The following is a 22,528-nucleotide window of genomic DNA, read 5'->3' as shown; positions in this document are numbered from 1 at the left end:
ATATAAAAGGCCGCCTACAGGGACCAGCTAACAATAGAAAAACTCGACATAACAATATACATTTTTAGGGCATAAAGAACACAAATCATTTTTATTATACCAAATTTATATATCTCGAGAGACCCAACTAAACTTTTATGAAGTTAACATAACACAGCGTAATTATAAAAAAAGTACCTAATTTACCAAAATTCTTTTGTTTCGCAAATGATGAAATAAAACAACAGAGGAAAAAGTCCATATACAGAAATATATTTTATTACACAATTCCACCGGGTCGTACATTACTATTGGGAGAGAAAACACTTAATGAAATACATTAGAAGTAAACACGAGCCCTCGTTTCAATCTGATGTGAACGTTATATTTTTTCAACTATCCTTCGAAACAACGCGAAATCGTCATTAAATACAAATTATTGTAGATTAAATCTATATAGCGAATAAAAAAAATCTGTTTATCTATGTAAATGACTTTTGTCCACAATAGACAAAATGACAATTATAAAAAATATGCCACTAATTTTGATTGTTTAGCATTTTCTATTATTTTATTTTTTCCACCTCGAACGTTTCAGAAGAAGAAATTATTATACCATGGATTATGGCTGGATGATATGAATGGATTATATATTAAAGCTTTTACACCTCGCAGACGCGCTAGCTTCCAGAATTATTGAGACTGACGCTAACTTATTAGGTTGGAACTCTAACATAACATTATAAAAATGCAATGGTATTTCGAAATTAATTACATTTCAAATTAACTAAGGAGAAATGTTTGTGGAAAAGATTGAAACAAGTATTCATTTCATACAATCCACGCCATCTATCGACACTTATATAAAAACGAAAGACGCCGATAGATGGCGCAGTTTATAGAATGGAAGATGGCAGTGTCACATTCACATCAGATTTTAAGAAACATAACGAGGCGAAATACTGAGATAATCACAGTTGAGAAATGGCGCAACATATATTGAGCACCTAAATGACACATTAACACTTACGCTTCTTTGAGGCTACAAGCAGTAATAACATTACCATTTTAGAGCATAGTTTATCACAGTCATTTTTTGTTCGATCAAAGTACAGTTCCATTTCAGTTTGGAATTTTCGAAATATGAAAGCGCCAGTGTTAACGTGTCAATAGAATAACATTAAAGATAATAACGTTGGATACATACAAGTACTATGTTGAGAGACGGTAGACAAGTTCTAAGCAAACGCACGTTTAGTTTAAAAATATTAATTATAATCAAGTGTTACCTTACCTTAAGCTTTACACTTGAGTTTTCGTTAAGTGAATTAAAACTAAATATGTTTTCAGTTAAATAAATAAATATTACAAGATCCCTTGCCTAAATCGTCTCTCATATTTCTAGAGTAACAATGTTATTTACATAATTTTTATATATCCTAAATTATTTTAATACAATGTTATGCTCGAGGAAATCTGGTACAGAGAAAAACTTCGTAAAATTTACATTATAGGAAACAACTTATTAGGAAATAATCTCGCATAAGACCTATATATATCACCTCGCATATATTTTTAAGCTACCTATTTAGTTCGAAAATTGTCACGAACTATAGGAAATTTGCGTTACGAAAATATTGAGTCGTCGCTATTTAGCTTTGCCACGCTCCTTGACCAATTAAATCAAGTGTTCAGTTTAAGTCAATTAGATAGATTTTTTTACGTATAGTTCGCTCGAATAATTACAGAAAAGGAAAAGCGGCACGCTTTCGTACAATAAGATAGTGTATTTGATGACCATAATGTTCATATTCACCATATTCTATTGTAAGTCTAAATGTAATCTACTTGTAATTCTAATGTATGTGTTCTCTTTGTAGTTTGTTTAAGCACATTGTATTGGCTGTATATTTTTGTATGTATTTGTTTAATAATATATTCATTTTGATTTTCTTTAAACGTATATTTAATAGAAACAATTGGAACAAGCGCGCGGATAACGTTGTCTTAAACCTGGGTTGAATACTTAAAAAAAAATTGATTTCGGTCACGAAATATTTCTCTTGAACATGATTTGTTAAGCCTTAACTGTTCTGTTTGATATTACTCATTCGTGGGAGTACTCTTGATCATCATCACCGTCATCACAGCAGCCTTTCGCACTCCTTTCATTTCGCTTCCACTACTGGACATAGGCCTCCACAAGTTTACGCCAAAAATGCCGTGAACTCATGTGTTTTGCCCAGTCACCACTCTCTTTCTCTTGATACAAGGCTATTAATATTAATTACAGATGTTTAATGTGTAAAATATTTTAATCGATAACTTTAGTAAATACACAGTCAAACGAAAATTTTTTCGCACCTGTCACAAGCACTTTGTCCTTCTGACAAGATTGTAGCTACAATATTGCTTTAATTTAATTTAAATATTTTAAAAATAAATAGTTATTAATAAGTAAATCTCACGTTTTTGAAAACAATAAAACAAGTACAACGACAAGTATTAAGAATAATTTATAATAAGTTAGAATCAGAAACATATTAGATTAATTAAACAGAGATCATTTTAATACATAAAATAATATTTCTAATCAGATATTTATAATATTGACATAGCTAAGGAAAATGCGTTAATTTCATCAAACGCTGAATGACAAATAATTTCCCACTTTTTTGTAAAACAGATATAGATGTATGAAAACATAGTTCTAATCTTAAAAATAATTCAATTATAGTGTTACTAATCAAGTTTTTATACAGAATGGATACAAGCGAGAGGCATTCAATGAAATCATAACTACTACATATAACTTCTATGCCATAATTATACAAATGCAGTCAAAACTTGAAACTAAATTGGGGACGCCTATGTCCAGCAGTGGACTGCAACAGGCTGAACTGACCGAGTCAAATAGAATAACTTAATTCCAAGATAGATTTCCAACTGAACTTAAAATATGGCTTAAATTAGACTGATTTGTTGTATATCATTTTAAATGGTGTTATATATGTATATAGTTTGATATTATAAATCTCGCTTAAACTCATTCTGATCAGCTACGACACATTGGGCACAATTTTAATTTCCTTTAAAACATTATCTGTGATACTTTATTAGTGAAAATATGACGAAAAAAATCTTTACATAAATTAATGAATAGCAAGTAATTTAGATGTTATTTAAATTACTATTAAAAATGATTTCTTTTATAAAGAGTACTTATTGATTGATTTGAGGAAAATAAATTACAATTAAAATTACAAAAATTTGGTATCAACACTCGAACATGAGATGATTTGAAATATTATGTACACAATAATAATATTTATTTATATAAAATTGGGGCAGTTTTTTTACAATATTAGTATTCATAAATTATATAATTTTTGTATAGTATTTAAGCTATATAATTATGACTATTACGCTGCATAGACTTGTGCTACATAGGCTCCATTTTGTGTTTAAAAGTTTTAAATTGCACACAAAGCTTGTGGTATCTCCATTTTTCTTCAACATTTTATTAAAACTAGTGGGCGCCCAGTGTTCGAAATTCAACCGTAATTTAACCACAGACTAACAATAAACAAAAGAGCATTATATATGCGTGTGTGTGTCAAATATGTTTTTTTTTTTTTTTTCGTTTGTGAGCAAACACACGGTTACTTTGTACACTTGTATGTAGACCATTCGCTAAGTTATGCTTTGAAACATACCGGAAAGCATAAAGGGCGCTATACAGAAATTTGTCTATAGACTCCGATAGATGGCATTTAAGAAATTATTTCAAATTAAAAATTACAATAAATATTAAGTGTAACAATAGTAATTTTTATATAAAGTAATTCCTATTTACATTTTTGTATTTAATATAATTTAAGGATACAAATTAAACAGATTATACATATTCTATATTTTTAAAAATTTGTTTCCGAATGGATAACGTTTTGGGAGTGCATAATTTATATAAAGTTATTGCCCACATTTCAAAACACAACAAGTCTATACGCAGCATTTAAGGGATAAATACTTACAAAGAATCTCATCTTTGATTAAAAGCAGGCATACCTCTTAATTTATATTATATTTATAATATTTAGGAAGGACTTTTATGCAGGTAACAATTTTTTTTATTAATAATTAAATGCGATAAAGCGACTTCAAAAAACTGTTTTTGTGATAACCTGTACATCTCATAAACGATTAAAAAAAAACTTTTTAGAACCAAACGATTGCCTATAGTAAGTTATGTATTTAGAAATTTGTATATCATATATACAAGTTTTATTAAAATATTTCTTGAAGTCGCATGTACTTTCATATTCTTTACACAAATGAAAGAAAAAAAAATTATGATTATATGCTGAGCCTTTTTTAAATATATCTAATACATTTACTTGGAAGTTTATATATAAAGACACGTATCAAAACAAGGTTTAATATATGGTGGAACTGTTTATGAACTGAATGCTTTACGAATATCTATAAAGCCTACGTACATATTATCATAATTATGATTTTTATCTGCATACTTTATAATTTATTATCTGTTGTAACAATTGTTAATTTTTATGCTTAAAAATGTCGTACAGTAGAACTGACATCTCTATACCAATTCTACATGACTTCTTTATATAACTAAGTAGGCAAATAAACAAACGGCTCACCTAATGGTAAGCGATTACCGTAGCTTATAGACAGACGTCTGCAACACTACAAGCATCGCAAGCACTTTGCCGACCTTACCCCCAATCTCTCCCAGGATCTCTGGTCACCTTACTCTCCACAGGAACACAATACTGCTTGAAATCAGTATTATTTAGCTGTGATCTTCTGTCAGCTCGAGGTACTTCCCCAGTCGGGCTGCTCCATATTTTGAGCAGTTATTACTAGCTGCGCATGCGTACATTAATTATTTTAGAAATAAGATTATCCAAAACCATCAAGCCTTAACATCTAGTAAATTTAATACTAAGCTATATTAGCCTGGATCAAAACCCACAAAGATCTATCTAAATTTGGGCTCGCTTTTGTGACCACAACAAGTTTTGGCTTTATATATAAACCATCTTTATTAATAATACAAATATTTGCACACAACAAATAAACAAAGAAAGGGTAGAACAATAACAAAATTTATATGTGATAAAACAGTACATATTATTTAATACATTAAAATTTTGTTACATTTTAAACATGGTAAACATTCAGTCCATATACAATTTTTATAAAGTAATAATCTCGCACAGCATTAAACACTAACTATACTAGAACGAACCGATTGCGGTCGTGGCGTGACGTCTTTGGATGGTTGCGATTGTCGCGTCGTCAGTCGTACTCTTAGGCGTTAAGTCTTTTGGTGGACGTTTCAGTTTTGAGATCTGTGAATAGAATAAACTTATGTTAATAAAATTCCATAAAAGAAAAACTAAACAAACTAGCTGAAAATCAGACATAACTTTTTTTTCTTATTTAAAGTAAGAAAATTCTCATCTCCTATACATTAAACATGTACACACATATACAAAAAAAAAATTGGTTCCGGAAAAGGCCAATTTTAAGTTAAATATATATATTTAATATGCACATTAAAAAAATGGGTTGTCTGGAAAAAATGGCTAATTAGCCATAAGTCCGCCCATTGTACTTCACTGTCTGTAACAATCTTTATGCTTTGTTTGTAATATATTTGTGGTGTACAATAAAGTATAAAATAAATAAATAATAAATAAAAAAAAACTCTTCATTTTGCTCTGAAATTTTTTAAATTTAACAATTCGAGAGCATTACGAATCGTTTCCTGAATATTGAAACAAGAGATTTGAAAAAGGAAATTGAAAAAAGAGAATAAAGAAAATAGAATTGACATTCAGAGGCCTTATAATAAATATAAATCCTATGTGTCTATCCCTTTAGAATTGACACAAAAAACCTAATCGTTTACCTCACGAACCGTTCAAATTAGAACTCTAAAATGTCCACTAAAGCGAAACGTTTTGAATATATAATTGATTAAAGATGCCTTACAAAAAGGAGCTTAACGACCCGCGTCAACGTCAAACTTAAAAAAGAAAACGCTGATATAAATAAAACCTCCTCCGGCCAACCTATTCCACGCCGACTTCGTCCTAAGCCGAGGTGCGGTCTCGCTAGGAGACACCCAATTTAATAGTAATTAGGACGAACTAAAGGGCCTCCATTTCTTCCTTCACGGCTGGGTCCCAGTACCCAGCTGCCCAGTGACGCTGTCAAAATAATAATGATAATAATAATCAGGACGAACTAAAGGGCCCCCATTTCTTCATTCACGGCTGGGTCCCAGTACCCAGCTGCCCAGTGACGCTGTCAAAATAATGATAACAATAATCAGGACGAACTAAAGGGCCCCCATTTCTTCCTTCACGGCTGGGTAAGTGACGCTGTCGAGGCCGATAGGGCAAAGAACCCACCCGTTCAGTGGTCGAGCAGCGACAGCCGCAGCGCCTCGTCCAGCGCGCGCTGCTCGTCCGCCAGCGCGCGGTCGCGGGCCGCGTGCTCCCGCAGCGACAGCGCGAGCGCGGCCGCCAGCTCGGCGTCGTCCTGCTCGTCTGTGCTCTGCTCCGCTCTCTGATGCTCTGCGCTCTGCTCGTGCTCGCTGTCGCGCGCGTCGGCCAGCGACGCCTCTATCGCTCTGCGGGATATCTACGTTACTGGCGAACTATTCTAGCTTGACATGAGCGTGTTGAGTTAGACGATAAGTGAGTGGTAATTTAGCTCGTGTCAGTGGAGGGGATTCTTTGCGTGCTTTGTAGGTGTGATTGAATTTAGTGATATCCTATAAAAATATATTTACTTTTTTATTTTATAATTGTCTTATGTGGGGTACAGTTACGGATTGTATTATATATTTATAAGATATATGTATTGTTAGCGTACTTAAATAAATAACTAAAAATAAATTTATTTGGCGTAGGTGTGTCCTTAGTAATTTAAATGAGATGTAAATAAATACTATTCAATAAATTATTACAATGTATGTATTGTAGATGAGATGTTTTGTAATAAATTAAATATATGTGTTTTTCTTAGAAGTATTGTGTTAGCGACATTGTAATAACGTGAATAGCCTACAGTGCAAGTATAATATAATTAGCAGCAAGTACAAGTAAAGCGCACATTTTATACTATCGAGCTTAACTAATGTCGACGATATCTGTAATAAACCAATTAATAAAAATAATTAAGTTTCATTTTAAAACCGTTTTACTCCCAAAAAATAAAATACTACATAGCTAACGCTTATTTAGATATCTCTTCAATTATTTAAAATAAAAGATGTTTGATAAACCCGTTTGTACGATACAAAAAAGTGTTACCATAACTAAACGGCATGATGTAACCTTAAAATTTCATAAATTCAACCATTTGACATTCGACTCGAAGGACCAATCGATAATGTATCTTCCTTGTCTCTTGTAAGCACGCACGATTTGCTTGTACTGTCCGGTTGCTATATACAAAAACGACTCGTTTTGATATCGAAGCGTTTAATTAACCGTTTAATTTAGTTCGTGTTCGGAAATTAACGAGTAGTACGCAAAGCGGATAGTTTTTTGTACAGCCACGAACAAAAATAGATTTGCTTTGTTAAGGTGCTTTTCCAGGGGGGTTACTACTGTTTGAGTGTAGATAATTAAGGTATGTGTCTCATGTAGACGCCTAAAAACCGGCGATTTCAGAGTTCTATTACCGTAAGGGTTAGATACTTTTACGAATATTTGATTCCGGTTTGGATGTTTGTCCTTGTGGGTCTAATCACCGTGTCTTGGTTAACACGTTAAGCTTTCGCTTTCGGATTGTCACATTTGAAAGCGATCGTTACTCATAATTATATATGCGCCAACCCGCCGTGGAGCAGCGTGGTGGATTAGTTCCTATGGTTCTCCTACACGGAGAAAGGGGCTTATGCCTAGTGGTGAGATGTTAAAGACTGAATTCTATCGTATCGTAAAACGAACTGTTTTCTGTATAACAAGGCTAAAATTTGTTTTGTTAAGTTTCCAGTCGGGATGCTATAAATTTCGATAAAGATATGTCCTGCAGTGCCCTACTGTGTGTAAAGTGCGTTCAACGAGCCGAGATACCAAATGTAAACAAACCAAATGCGAAGTCATTCAACTATGCAGGGTTTTGTTACCTTTTTTTTACTTACACAAAATTTTTAAATATAAAATATATTTATATTTTGTAATTACTGAATTAAATATAATTATGTATTTAAGATTTAATATTTCTAATTATCGAAATATAAAAATCACCCGAGCGCTTCAGGACACGAAATGAAATAAAAATAAATAATACAAATTCAAAGGGCTCGATCTTGCAGAGAGACGTGCAGCAGATAGCAAACAAACATGATAGAAAGAGATAGACTACATTTTGTTTGTTCCGTCGTCGCTACGAAAAAATGATGGGCTTTGTTTACATTTGGTATCTCTTCTCGTTGAAGAGACTTTAGATATAGTGAGGCGTGTGTGAGGTGCGGGGACAGTTACCGCTGCAGGTGCGCGTCCTCGTGCGCCAGCAGCGCGCGCGGCGGCGCGGGCGACGAGCTGCGCGCGCCGCGGAGCGCCTCCCACACGTCCACCTGCGCACGCGGGCTTATAGGAGCGCATAGCTGTGGCATACTTCGCCAGGTTATACATCTTCATCGGAGTTGGAATGTGACGGAAGTTGTGTGGCTACGGCATTAAACAATATAGCCACCCCCTCTCTTCCCGTGGATGTCGTAGGAGGCGACTAAGGGATAACACAGTTCCACTGATAATACAACACTACCACCTTTGAACTTAAAAAGCCGACAGATGGCGGGATAACCATCCAACTGCTGGCTTTGAAATACACAGACCGAAGACGAGCAGCAGCGCCTTCGGTGCGACAAGCCAGTCTTGCGATCACCTACCCGCCTGCCCAGCATGGTGACTATGGGTAAAACACGAGTTCACACCATTTTTGGCGCGAACTTATGAAGGCCTGTATCCAGCAATGGACTGCAATGGGCTGAAATGATGATGATGATGAAATGTGACGTTAGGAAACTTGTGACTGGAAACGTGACACTTCTCTTATCGCGTTATCCGTGTGCGCGCCGCGCGCAGCAGCTCAGTACCTGGTCGTCGTGCGAGCCGGCCTCCATGAGGCTCTGCTGGATGGCGTAGTGCAGCAGCTCGTCGTCGCAGGGCGGCGCGCGCGCGCCGTCGGCCAGCGCGTCGCGGTAGGCGCGCGGCACGGCGAAGCACGCGTCGTCCAGCACGCAGGCCAGCGCGCCCGCCTGCACGCTCTGCACGTGCGGCACGGCCGTCTCCGTCGCGAAGATGTTGCCGAACGTGATGCGCGCGTTCAGCACGTGGAACAGCGGGATCTCTGGAAGCGGAAACAGCAATCACAATTAATTAAAATATTTTGCTCAAAATTTCGAGCGGACCGACTAGCGACGTAGTGTTATATTACTGATGTGAGTAAGGTTATTGAAGTAACGTACAGCAGGAGATATCCTATTTAAAACCTGAAGGAGTCCGTTTGAGGAAGTACAGTAGATAACTGCTAAATAATACTGCTTTCAATTAGTGTTGTATTAGTTGGCGGAGTGTTAACGATAGAGTCAGCGTCCACAGGCTACAGTATCAACTGACGATATGTTTGTTTGCATAGTATAAAAAAAAACATTAATTGCTAGACTTTGATTTGATCTCATCTCCGTTGTTTAAATATCCATAAGATTAATTAATTTATAGATTATTGATTTATAGACACAAACATTAACAGCAAATAAATAAAATCCACGCCAAATTTTGCGCAGCCGTCTCTTTCGCTCACACGCGCCAAGCGACTATCGTTATAAGTGTGATAAACCGCATTTAATACTTTCATAAAAAAAAAATAAGCGAAAATTACTGTAAAATAATATAATGATAATTTCTGTAAGCAAATTTATAATTTAATTTTTTTTCTTACATTATCAATACAAACTGTGTCTTGTTATTTGTTAATAAATATGTTTGATTGCTCCAGATTTTCTGAAGCATAATAAAATGCTCTTTTATATATATCGTAAATATCCGATTCATTCGTAAACTTAAAGAACTAAATCAATTTAAAAAAATGTTTCATAAAATTTATCTAAACTTGCAGAGCGGAAACTTGTGAAATGGCTCTTAACATTACAAAAGAACGTGATTAATTTTAGGAGTAACAATTTGGACCATAAACAATTTATCATTCTTCATAAAAAATAACAGTGATTGTTAGAATTGAGGGTATGACTTCAGACACTTACCTATTTTTACAGGAAAACCTGCCGGTAACTGCATTTGGATGAAGTCTTTTAGTTTCGCAAAGTGTGGAGATGATATTGCAGCCATCAAATCTAAGATAGGCATTATCTGTTCCTGAAGCTATAAACAAAAAAATTGAAATAAAAAAAAATCCATTGCATACATTTTAACACACGTTTTGAAGTACGTTATTATATGAATATTTTAGTTCTGCACTGTTATTATATTTTAGTTGGTTTCTTAACTTCAATCCTGCTATTTGTTACGGCAGGATACAGCATATATCCTGCTTAAAATCTGGAGCAATAACAACAAAAACTTCAACCTTATAGAAGACCTCACCTAAATAATACTGCTCCCAAGTGGTATTGTTCATATGGTGAGTAAGGAAGCCAGAACTCCTAGGGAGCGTAGGAGGTAGGGTAGGCAACGCGCTTACGATGCGTCTGGTGTTGCAGGCGTCACCGCTTACCACCATGCATACCATACGCTTGATTGTCGCCCTAGTGTTTATAAGATAAAAACTCATTCTCTCGTCTTCTCCTGATGTGATAAATTTCTCTGACAAATCCATAAAAGTATTTATTATTTACCTGTAAAGGATAATCTTCACACAGCCATAACGTCGCTTTGAACTTCTGCACCTTGGTGGATATCTCTCTAAGCCGACCGATGTCTCTCTCCAGCGGTTCGTCTGAGAAATACTCCTGCCACGTCACTGGTCGGAGTTCTTCTCTTGAATTGCTTCGTTTAGGCGGTTCCTCCTGGAAAGATTTTAAGGTGACTATTAGGGTAGAACTCCTATTATGTCAGGAGTGAGCCAGGGTTTTACAAATTCTAAAGGGATAGGGCTTTATTGATATCGACAGGGCCAACAATTTAAAGGAGGAATCAAATACGTGTGCTGTCTATAACTATTTGTGGTTGGTCTTTTTAGCTTCTACTTTCGTGTATTATGCATAATGAAATTATTTGTGGGTACTGAGGAATTTATAAATTACAATTTTGGGTTTACAGCCCGTATCTGACAGATAGTGTTTCATAAAGTAACGAGCACACTAGAAACATCTGTCACTTGGATGTTGTTATATATCAGAACAGTCGGAAATGTAATCTTTATCAATGAGCTTTATGGGCAAAACACATGAGTTCGCGCCATAACGTTTGGCGTAACCGATGTCCAGCAGACTGTATTAGGCTGAAGTGATGATGATGGTAATGATGGATAGGCCTATTTCTCCATGTAGGAGAAACATCTACAATCTTTATCAGCAAAGGAAGACTCATGAGATCGTTTCTTACCCTGTCGGGAGTAAGCAGCGGTTCGTCGGGTGTGGAGGGGAGGGAATGATTGGAAGGAGCATCGTCACTATCAGCCAGAGCCAGTAGACCAGCCAGAGGCGCCCGAGGTGTATGAGCCCGGCGCTCCCCCCGAGGCAGGTGTTCAGTACGAGTCTTGGAGACCAGCTCGACATTGTTGGCTCCGAATACTTTGCACTCGTACCCGTTCACCACCTCGCTTTTGTCCTGCCGCCAGCCCCATATACCGCACTTGTTTCTGAAATATAACATACATTCAATTTAATTTTAAAGAAGGCAATAAATTTTAAGGGCTACGTGAAAGTAGCGTCGTCCAACAGAATTTTACTGTTGCAAAGTAGATGTTTCAACACCCAATTAGTGGGCCTAGTCAATTGCCTTCTCTGCTGAATTCTTTTGTCTCCGAGAAAGGTTTCACACGGGAATCTAAGTACCCCTTTTTCAATTTAACTTTTTTTACTCAATTCTTTTGATTGTTACTTCATTCGACAATATTTATAAACTTCACAGCATTAACCAAGCAGAATATCCAATAGACTGTTCATAAATCAACGTCACGCGACACGACGTGTGGGGGGGGGGGGTGTCGCAACGCTTCTACAAAATATAGACATAAGTAGAATATTTAATACTGTTCATAAACCACACACGATACGATACGTGTCACAATGCAAAGTAAAAGGTGAAGAGGGGAAGCAGTCGCATCGCTTCTAAGCTTTACAATACTTTACTGTCGACATAAGCTTCTGCTTGGGTATTCTAATTCATTATGAGCTCAAAGCCGTTCTAGTGTAGTGGTGCGAGTAGTCGCGGGTTCAATTCCCGCTCGTATTGGATATTTGTATTTGTACAAATATTTCTTGCCGATTTCGATGTCTGGTATGTGGATCTCCCCACCGTGGCCCGGAGAGTACGATGAGCCGTCGGTCCCGGTCAACAGTAGTACAACTGAGTTAGTAGTTTAACTGAGGTAGGGCACAGCAGGAATTTCCTGTTCAAAATACGGAGCAGCCTGACTGGGGTAGTACCTCGACCTTACAGAAGATCACAGCTAAACAATACTGTTTTCAAGCAGTATTGTGTTCCTGTTGGTGAGTAAGGTGACCAGAGCTCCTGGGGGGGATTGGGGATTTGATCGGCAACGCGTTTGCGATGCTTCTGATGTGCAGGTGTCGATAAGCTACGGTAATTTCTTACCATCAGGTGAGCCGTACGCTTGTTTGCTGACCTAGTGATATAAAAAAAAATAGTATATTTCATTACAAGTGTGGAAAGGCTGTCATTGCAAAGAGTTCCAACAAATGCCTACTCGAGCCGAGGCGCAGTCGAAGGCGAGGGTTGAGAGTCGGAACAACTTGCAATGACGGTTCCGCACGTGTACTGAACGATTATTTTTAATACAGTTGCGAAAAAATGAAGCAATTTAATAAAATAATAAAAAGAAAATTTCTGAAAAATGGCGTCAACCGTAGAATATAGGCAAAGGGAATTATGCCCATACACTCAAGTCTTCAGTAGAAGTTTTTTATTGATATGAAATGAAAATGAAATTTAATGAGATGAAATAAAATGAAACCTAATGAAGCTCATTCAATCGAATCATTAAATCTGATATTGAAACAAATTAGTAGCTTCTTTTTAGAAATATACGTATTTGTATGAGTCATAAAAACTTCTACGTATTTTTTTAGTAAAAACTTCATGGTTGGTTTTTCTTTTTAATAGCCATTATTTTGACAGTTGGGAAAGAGAACGCACGAGTTCGGGAAAGGTAAAAAAAGCACGAGTATGTAATAGCCCACATCCCGAACGCTATACGTCCCTGCAATACTTTTTGAGCAACTGTATTAAAAAAAAAAAAAAACATATCCGCCGACCCGCAGTGGAGCATTAAGCTCATTGAAGCGGCGGTAGGTGAGCGCCCGTGCACGATGAGCCGTCGGTCCCGGTCGTTATTATACACGCCCGTAGCGATCGCTCCTCACGGTACAGGAGCACGGGCGGCGGGCGCACCTCTCGAAGCAGATCTTGTCGGTGTCGAGGTAAGTGAGCGCGACGGGCGCGGCCAGGCGCTGCGCCAGCAGGCGGCGCGCGGGCGGCGGGCCGGCGCGCGGCGCGGCGCGCAGCTCCTCGCGCCACACCGTGCCCGCCTCGTGGTCCAGCTCCACCAGGCTGGCGGCGCGGCCTGCTCCACGAAACAATCTCAATAAAATATACCTTCCCTGTGACAATTGTTAGGTATATGTATATATATATATATATATATATATATATATATATATATATATATATATATTGACACCGAGTTGGCGCAACGGTTACAGCCATGGATTGTACCTGTTGCGCTGGCGGTTGCGGGTTCGATCCCCGCACATGACAAACATTTGTATTTCCTATATATATATATATATATATATATATATATATATATATATATATATATATATATATAGGAAAGCTCTTAAAGTGTTCAAAACACTACATAAGACTTGATAGAAAATCTTCATGTTAAGAATAAGTCAGAACAAGTCTTTAAAACTCTGTAGAAGTCTGGTAAAGTCAAATATTCTCAATAATTCAATTCGAAATGTTTCCACCGGGGTTTATTCGTATAGGCTTCGAAAACACCTTTGAATCGTTATTTTACGAATTAGACATTTTTAATAGCTTATTATTTCTAAAAGTGAAGCTACCAGCGATTCAAAATGTAGATTTTGCAAAGAATCGTCAAGAAACTCCGCAGTTACTATTTTGAAAATAATATATAAATTGTGTTTTAGTACAAAATTAGTAACATGTAGCATGAAATACAGCGTCACTAAGTCCACACATCTTTCTCATCAATGTAATCCTGCACCGAATAATAAAGCTTTATCTATTAATTTATTTTTAATAAACACCTTAAATTTATGTTAAAATATTTGCAAAGCTGTTTGAGGAATTTTGTTATACATGCGAAAACCATAACCCAGAAAGAAGACGTTTACTTTACACAGTCGGAATCTTGGGAGTTACAATTTTGTTATTCCTTCTTGTGTTTACACACTTTAGACATATGTCGTATTCGAAATCGAAAGGTTGGTGAGTGGTCTACATACGTACGTAAATAGGGAGCGGATGAGGGGCTTGGGAGAAATGTGAGGGAGCGGTCCAAAATTGCATAATTTCTCGTGACGTATTTTATGAATTGAAGTTTTTTTTAAATATATTTCGTTGAAATAAGTTCAATGATTTATAAAGTATTTTTAGCGTAACCACAAAATATATCCATACCTTGTCCTCTAAATATATAAGTTCGGTCTCCTCTCTGCCACCGATTATTCTCAAATCCAACTAGAGTTGTATCGACGCGTACATTTGCACCGCGTTTATATACTTTGTACGTATCGAATGGACACATTCGTGAAACTAGCGGCACTGGAAATAAATAAAAATAATTTAGAATATGCCACTTTGTCTTTAAATATATTAAAAGCCTTAAAATTTACACTATATTTATATGCACATAGAAAGTATAGTACAGGCCATCGGTCGATAGCACAATCCCTGCCGATATAATAATTGTTTTTATTGGACATTTTCCTGGCCTTGTCATTTGTGTTTGTATCTTATGAATTTATGTCCCCCCACATAGAATCTTACTACTGGAAGCTATTGAGCGTGAAGCTTTAATTATTATACGAGTATTAATTGAATTACTAAAGTCTTTATATGTGTACATTAGACTATTTATTTTTACTATGTAATAAAATATACATAAATACATTCCAAACCCAACCTGCAGCAAAATAACATGACGTATAGATAACTAATCAGCCTCCTTCATAAAAGGAGAAATAATTGTAGCAGTTTAGGCTCCACTAAATATCAGCGCTGCAGTTTTCTGCAGCTCAATGTTGAGTGTCTATGTTTGATCATGCTATTGTAAATTTACATTATTTATTTTTTATTGTATTACTAATATAGCGTTATTTGTGAATGTTGTTTTAATAAGTAAGTACTCTTACGGGCTGTACAGTAAATAAATATATTATGTGAAAACATTTTAAAATAATTACCCCAGCTAGTAAACTCCCATTTCATTTCAACATAGAAGTCTGGTGCTAGACTGAGTTTATTCAGCAGATCAGGTATCCCACTGGATCGGACTACGTGCCTCTGATAGTCACGACGAGACAACACCAGGGATAGCAGCTCAGAGTTACCTGTCGCCGTTGCTTCTTGTACAGCTGTAATGCAGAAGGTTAAGATATTAATAACACAGTGACTGCACAATCACCTAGACAACGGCAAACATCTGTATGGCCACTACAAAAGTTTGTCATGTGCGGTCATCGAACCCGCAACCGCCAGTGCAACAGCCACGAACCAGAGCTCTGACCGTTGCGCCAACAATAAAAAATAAATATGTTACCTGTCCATCCATCTTTTTCGCAGTTAACATCAGCGTCAGCATTGATAAGTGCCTGTACAACCTCTATGTATCCTAATGTTACAGCTAACAGAAGAGGCGTCCTACCACGAGGATCACGTTTTTCTATATCTTCTGACGTAAACTGCAATGTAAATTTATTTTTATATCATCAGGTTTAAAAAAATTGATTGATTACAATCCTTGGACATTAACTAGTTTTACGAAAAAAATCTAAATAATTATAAACATTTTTTTTTATATATCATATCAAATATCAACCGTTCCAGCGGGGATCAACCCTGCATCTCTGACTGACCGTGTCGGTGCTCTAGCCAATTAAGCTATGAAACAATGTACTCTCTAGATCGAAATTTTTGATATGATGATTTTTTTATTCGATTTAAGCGAACCGTGGCGCCGTCTATAGTGAGTTCTTTACAGAAACCCGTAACTATTCAGTTTCATATTACAATGAAAATCTTTGACAGGAGACGACACCATGCTATTTTTTAATTTGTACGATTCTATTTTTGTGTTAATTATAGTTAAATAAGAAATGACAAGAAATTTTTTTTACTACAATCCTTGAACATTTTGACTAGCCCGTTGGCGCAGTTTGTAATGGCCCTACTTTCTGCTCCGAGGGTTTTGGATTCGATTGCCAACCAGAGTCTGGGTGTAATATAAATATTTCATTTATATATTTATATTATTTATAAGTATGTTTATCAAAAAAAAATGTAGCTTTACCAGTCAGCTGTTACCTATAACACGTGCATTAAGTTGCTTACATTAGGAACAAACGACCGTGTGTGTATTGTGTAGATGTTTATTTATTTATAATTTATTTAATATTTGAATTGTATGCATATCTATAAAGATAAGAATATTGAATTTTATGGATTTTATAATATATTGTTGTTAGTAGATATTATCTTTATTTTATTTTGGTTTTAAAATTTGATTAATAAATTAATTTAACTCCATTTCATTTAGTTTTTAATAGTTTTATTTAACCATGCATATTAAATGAAACCTCAAGTTTGTGTATTATTTGTAACTTTGCATAATTTACACATAAATTGTAAGTAAACAATTATTATCTATGTAAAATTGTTGGTAAACTGGATAAATTATATATATATATATATATATATATATATATATATATATATATATATATATATACATCCTGCTAATAATTAGGCGTCCCACATGGGCCGAAATGCATCTAAACTGGCGTCCACCTCCTTTAGACGTCCGCATATCGGACGCCACTTTTTTAATCGATGTCCCATTAGTCCTTTTGGCTCTAGCTACCTGTACAACAAAAATCGCCGGAAGGCAAAAAATCGTTGAGACATTTGCATTTGTATAACTAAAACTTCCGCGAAATTCCGCACCAACGGTGCAGCGCTAGTCTAGCGCGTATATCGACAGAGCGTATACTCTGCTAAAACTCTTCCGATACAACCGATTATTTGACGTCCTATTGCGACGTTGCCAAACTGACTGTATTTGAAGGTTTTGAAATATTCAATTAAGTCAAAACAAATCATTTAAAAACAGTTTGCCGAAGTTGCTACGCACGTGTCGCTGCTTATTTGACGCTCGGTTGCAAAATACTGCTTAAGTAGTAAAATAAAATAAAAGTACACTTAAAAGAAAAAAGTGAGGCTTTAACGAATTTACGAATTGAATTTACATATTAAACGGAAAAGTGACACTATTTTGTCATAAAAATAAAAATATTTCTATAAGTTAACTAGCTGACCCGGCAAACGTTGTCTTGCCGCTAAACGCTATTTTAAAATAGGGGTTGGTGGTAGAAGGGTGAAAACATAGGGTTGTATGTATTTTTCAACGCCAAATCATAATAAAATAAAAAATAAAATAATTTATCTAAAAATTAAAAATTAAATTTAGGGGTGGACTACCCTTAACATTTAGGGGGATGAAAAATAGATGTTGTTCGATTCTCATACCTACCCAATATGCACAAAAATTTCATGAGAATCGGTCAAGCCGTTTCGGAGGAGTTTAACTACAAACACCGCGACACGAGAATTTTATATATTAGATATACATTATCTATACTTTTTTGCATGAATATGGAAGCCAGGCTGGGCAGTCTTTGAATCTGAAAAAACAAAGGTTCTGTTACATTTAATACATTTTTGCAATGATTTTTTATTTGGTTACTGAGCGCCCCTACTGAAAATTTGTGTTTTTTGTTTAGTGACGGTTTGGTCATGGACGTCGAATATGTAGTGGTTCGAATAGTAGGTATACAGATTTACGACGTCCGTATATAAGGTAAGGGCTACGCAATACGTTACACATATACGGACGTTAGTTTGACGCATACTGTTATTAAAGATACGAAGTTTTTTTGCAGCTGTTCTGGCTTTTGACCCAATCCAGGCTACACGCAATGCCGTCAAAAAACTTTGGGACACTTTTAGACAATGAAAGTTTTAGAATTGCTCTCGGTCTCCGGTTGGGAGCTCCACTGTGAAAAAAAGAGGTCGATTCTTTCGGACTACACGGCCTTTCCTGTAACAAGAGTTCAGGTAGGTTTTCCCGCCACGGTTACCTACAGGATACCATAAAAAAGCTCTTGCCACCATCGACGTTCCTGCTTTTATCGAGCCTACTGGAATTAGTCGCAATGATGGCAAGAGACCTGATGGATTGACGTTGGTTCCCTGGGAAAGGGGACGGGCGCTTTTGTGGGACGCAACCTGCGTTGACACACTTGCTCCTTCTCATGTCAGGGAAACAGCCTTAAAAGCGGGAGCCACAGCGGAAAATGCTGAAACGACTAAACGGCACAAGTATTCGTCATTAATTTCAAATTACATCTTTGTGCCATTTGCAGACGAAACACTTGGACCTTGGAGTAGCAGTGCTAAATTTTTTTTTAAATGAGATAACTCCTCGCCTTATTGCCTCCACTGGTGACAAGAGGGCTGGTGCATTTTTTTGCCCAGAGAATCGGCATAGCGATTCAACGAGAAAATACTGTCAGCATTCTTGACACGATTCCACGCGGACATGATTTATACCAAAACTACCTGTAAATATTTAGTTCTTAAGTTGTGAATTGTAAATATGTATAATGTTTAATAAACTATTGTTATCCACTTAAAAAAAATTAGAAACCTACTTAATAGATATACTTTATATTTTATAAGTAAATATTGTTTGACGACGTTTAAATTTGCCAGACGACGACTTAGGTAAATCATTCTAGTGAAATAGAGTTAAGTAGTTAGACTATTTAGTCTGTATAAAAAATATTTTAGCCGTGAGACATTTTTATATTGAAAATGATAATAATATGTTGTTTGTAAAAGCAGGCAGCACAACTATTTGTGGCTATAAAACTTAATTAACCTATAAGATTCGTCAGCGAAGAAGAAAAAATAATATCCTCGTATTCTTGGATGCCCAGTTACCCATGTTCTAAAATTACTTGAAATCCGTTTAGCTGTTTTGGCGTGATGAAGACACAACGACACATACAAACATATAAAAAAAAAATGTTCGATTCAGTAACCTGTATTCATAGACCGTATCACTTCTTTTAAATATCTTCAATGTACAGAAAGTATCCGTGGCAGGATAAGGGAACATTATTTATTATTATTCTTTGACGGTTCGCAGGAAAGTGGACATAACCTGCGAACCGTCAAAGAATACTTATAACAAATGGACACAACGATAAATAATTATTTATTATATTATTATTCTGATGATGTGCTACGTCGTCAATAATTAAAATGTTAAAAGCCTAAATATAATATATGTTGCAACTCATTAAGAGAGCTATTATAAGATGAAAAATTGGAGGTGTTCCTATGACCGTTACATGTTAAAATTTCAACGAGCGTAATAGAATTATTTCTTAAGTTAACGATAGATGATCACACCTACTAGAAAACTGGCAACGTCGCATTTCAGCTTACTTCTCACTCATTTCATCATTATTTCTTATATAGAACGCTAAATAATCGGTGCATTAAGTGAGGCTATATGGATATATGGAGGAAGCAATAACATAAGTATCATGAAAGGGGTTCATAAATGGTTGGGCACAACTGTAAGCAGAATATTTTCAAAAAAGAAATTTAAAGAAATTGATACAACCCACGGAATTTAAAATGAAAAAAATAAGCAACATTCGCAGAAAAAACATATAAAATGTTAGCATAACTGAGGGACGTCGTAATAACGCAGTTTGTGCTTGACGCCAAAAATGTATCTGGATGTATATATATATATATATATATATATATATATATATATATATATATATATATATATATAGTAACGTATATATCATAGTTTTGAGGATATATAGTGTATATGATTTTAGTCATTAAATCAATGAATTAAAATATTAACAATTAGTTTCATTGAGAGTAATTCTGACTGTATTTCATTGCAATTAACTACCTGAGAATCATTTTCTGTACAAAATTGTTTGCTTATTATAAAATATAACATTTTATAAAAAATTATGTTAAAGTTAAACATGAATTATTTAAAATAAGTACATTTATTTGCATAGACTAAGCATTGTAAAATAAATTCACATTTAGGGCCAATTTACCAGTAGCGGATAAAGTTTATCTTTCAAATAAATTACGAATAAGCTATAACAGCAGGAAAATAAGTGAGGTAGGGCACAGCAGGAAATTTCACGCTCAAAATATGGAGTAGCCTGATTGGGCTAGAACCTCGACCTTACAGAAGATCACAGCTAAATAATACTGATTTCAAGCAGAGTTGTGTTCCTGTTGGTGAATAAGGTGACCAGAGCTCCTGGAGGGATTTGGGGATAGGATCGGCAACGACCTTGTGATGCTTCTGGTGTTGCAGACGTCTATATGCTATGGTAATCGCTTACCATCAGGTGAGCCGTGCACTTGTTTGCTGACCTCGTTATAAATAAATAAAGTAGTGTAGGTCATTAGGACTTGTTCTGTACTCTCTAAACTGACTCAATAAAGAAACTACAAATTTTAGACTTGCAATTGTGATTAGAAATATGCCATATAGCGAAATTTGATGGTGAAAGGGAATAATATATATTGTCTGTCATAAACGTTAGCAACAAGTGGTGAAACAGGCTCTTTATCTATGCTTCAGCCTGTAATATCCCATTACTGAGCATAGGCCTCTTTCCTCATGAAGGAGAAGGAGGAAGGAGGGTTGGTGGATATATTCCCTACTATGAGTAACAGTCTCTATCAGGTATACATGATAACAACCAGGACAAACAGCTTAATTTCTCTCCAAGGCACAGTGGGGAGACCCACAAGGACTGCACACAAGGAAGGCGCTTAACCTAGTTATAAATAAATGAATTACACACCTTATTTACCCAATCAAGGGTGAGTTAACATGATACATTAACATTAGCAAGTTACTCTCAGTAAATCAACCAAAGACATTTAATATGTAAGCATGTCTCTAATAGGATTGTTCCCCGCAATATTAGGCAGCACGTTTTTACTTCTAATCCATATCAACTCTAACTCATGAGGCTTCCTCACAAATAATAAGATTATTTTAATGTGACACAGTTTATTTACATTTCATTATATTCATTGTAAAAATAATTAATTTTGGATGTGTCAAGTACAGATAAATATAAAAATAGTATTTTTTTTTGTTAGTATGACTACATAGCAAAACAACAATTTTATTGAGGATTTTTTTAAAAGTATTCTTAGGTATTTAGATATTTTCTAATTTATTTAGTTAATCAACTATTACAACTATTTGAGAGATAAATAATAAAATAACAAACCTTATTGTTTTGTAAGGCCTCCGCTAATTCTTCGTGCTTGTTGTTCCAAACAAGCCAATGAATGGGATAGCGGTTGGCGATTTCTTCTGATGTTAGAGGCATTTTGTCACCACATTTATTTTTTGCAAGCAAATAACACTTTTAATATTTTCTTTTACACGTCACTACAACTAAATTCATTGTAAATTTATAAAATCACTAACTGCTAAACTTTCAGCACGACAGTGGTATGCATAGATAATACAGAAGTGGTGTGCCGAATAAGAACACTTATTAGTAATAGTAATTTCTCAAATTCTCTATAGTTGAGTCCACATACTTCAATGATTTCTATGTAATGTGTAAAAAGCAAAGGTAAAAAGCTGTAAAAAGGTAAAAATTAATAGGTACCTAGTAGGTACAGCTTTTTCCTAAAGTTCTATTCTTTCATTCGGCACAAAAAATAATTTACTCTATGGTTACATGAGTTGTAAGAGGTGATTAGTGGTTATTACAAATTTTGTATTTTACAAAAGCATTGAATGGGTGCTGTCATTATACTCTTTGGTGCTGTCTCTCATGGCCAAGTCACTTTGGCCAAGTCATGGCTGACTGGACATGGACATGGACACGGTCTGACAATCAGTTTTGTTACCTACTTCATTACAATTTAATTTATTATAATCGCAAAAAATTAAACTA

General features: G+C 35.5%; 1 protein-coding gene across 1 annotated transcript; it reads right to left on the bottom strand.

Moving 5' to 3' along the window:
* Nucleotides 1-5,149: 5,149 nt before the first annotated feature.
* Nucleotides 5,150-22,045, bottom strand: LOC123656172 (ankyrin repeat domain-containing protein 13D). Its single transcript, XM_045591877.1, has 12 exons — nucleotides 21,848-22,045; nucleotides 16,027-16,168; nucleotides 15,671-15,841; nucleotides 14,886-15,029; nucleotides 13,626-13,797; nucleotides 11,595-11,850; nucleotides 10,886-11,056; nucleotides 10,295-10,412; nucleotides 9,128-9,381; nucleotides 8,514-8,605; nucleotides 6,429-6,649; nucleotides 5,150-5,360 (listed from the first exon to the last, which is right to left on the bottom strand). Exons 1-11 carry the CDS (start codon nucleotides 21,947-21,949, stop codon nucleotides 6,433-6,435), a joined length of 1,839 nt encoding a protein of 612 aa, XP_045447833.1. The 5' UTR covers nucleotides 21,950-22,045; the 3' UTR covers nucleotides 5,150-5,360; nucleotides 6,429-6,432.
* Nucleotides 22,046-22,528: the final 483 nt, after the last annotated feature.

This window comes from Melitaea cinxia, chromosome 9 (genome assembly GCF_905220565.1).
Source record: "Melitaea cinxia chromosome 9, ilMelCinx1.1, whole genome shotgun sequence".
NCBI classification, from domain to species: domain Eukaryota; kingdom Metazoa; phylum Arthropoda; class Insecta; order Lepidoptera; family Nymphalidae; genus Melitaea; species Melitaea cinxia.
The sequence above is the reverse complement of the archived record's forward strand: the minus strand, read 5'-3'. Positions and strand labels throughout refer to the sequence as shown.

Bases quoted from the DNA above. Each gene is read 5' to 3' on its own strand.
- LOC123656172 (XM_045591877.1), bottom strand. From the start codon at position 21,949: ATGCCTCTAACATCAGAAGAAATCGCCAACCGCTATCCCATTCATTGG. The intron at 11,851-13,625 runs GTGCGCCCGCCG...GTTATATTTCAG, and splicing joins GACAAGATCTGCTTCGAGAG to AAACAAGTGCGGTATATGGG. The intron at 8,606-9,127 runs GTACTGAGCTGC...CCGCGTGCGCAG, and splicing joins CCGGCTCGCACGACGACCAG to GTGGACGTGTGGGAGGCGCT.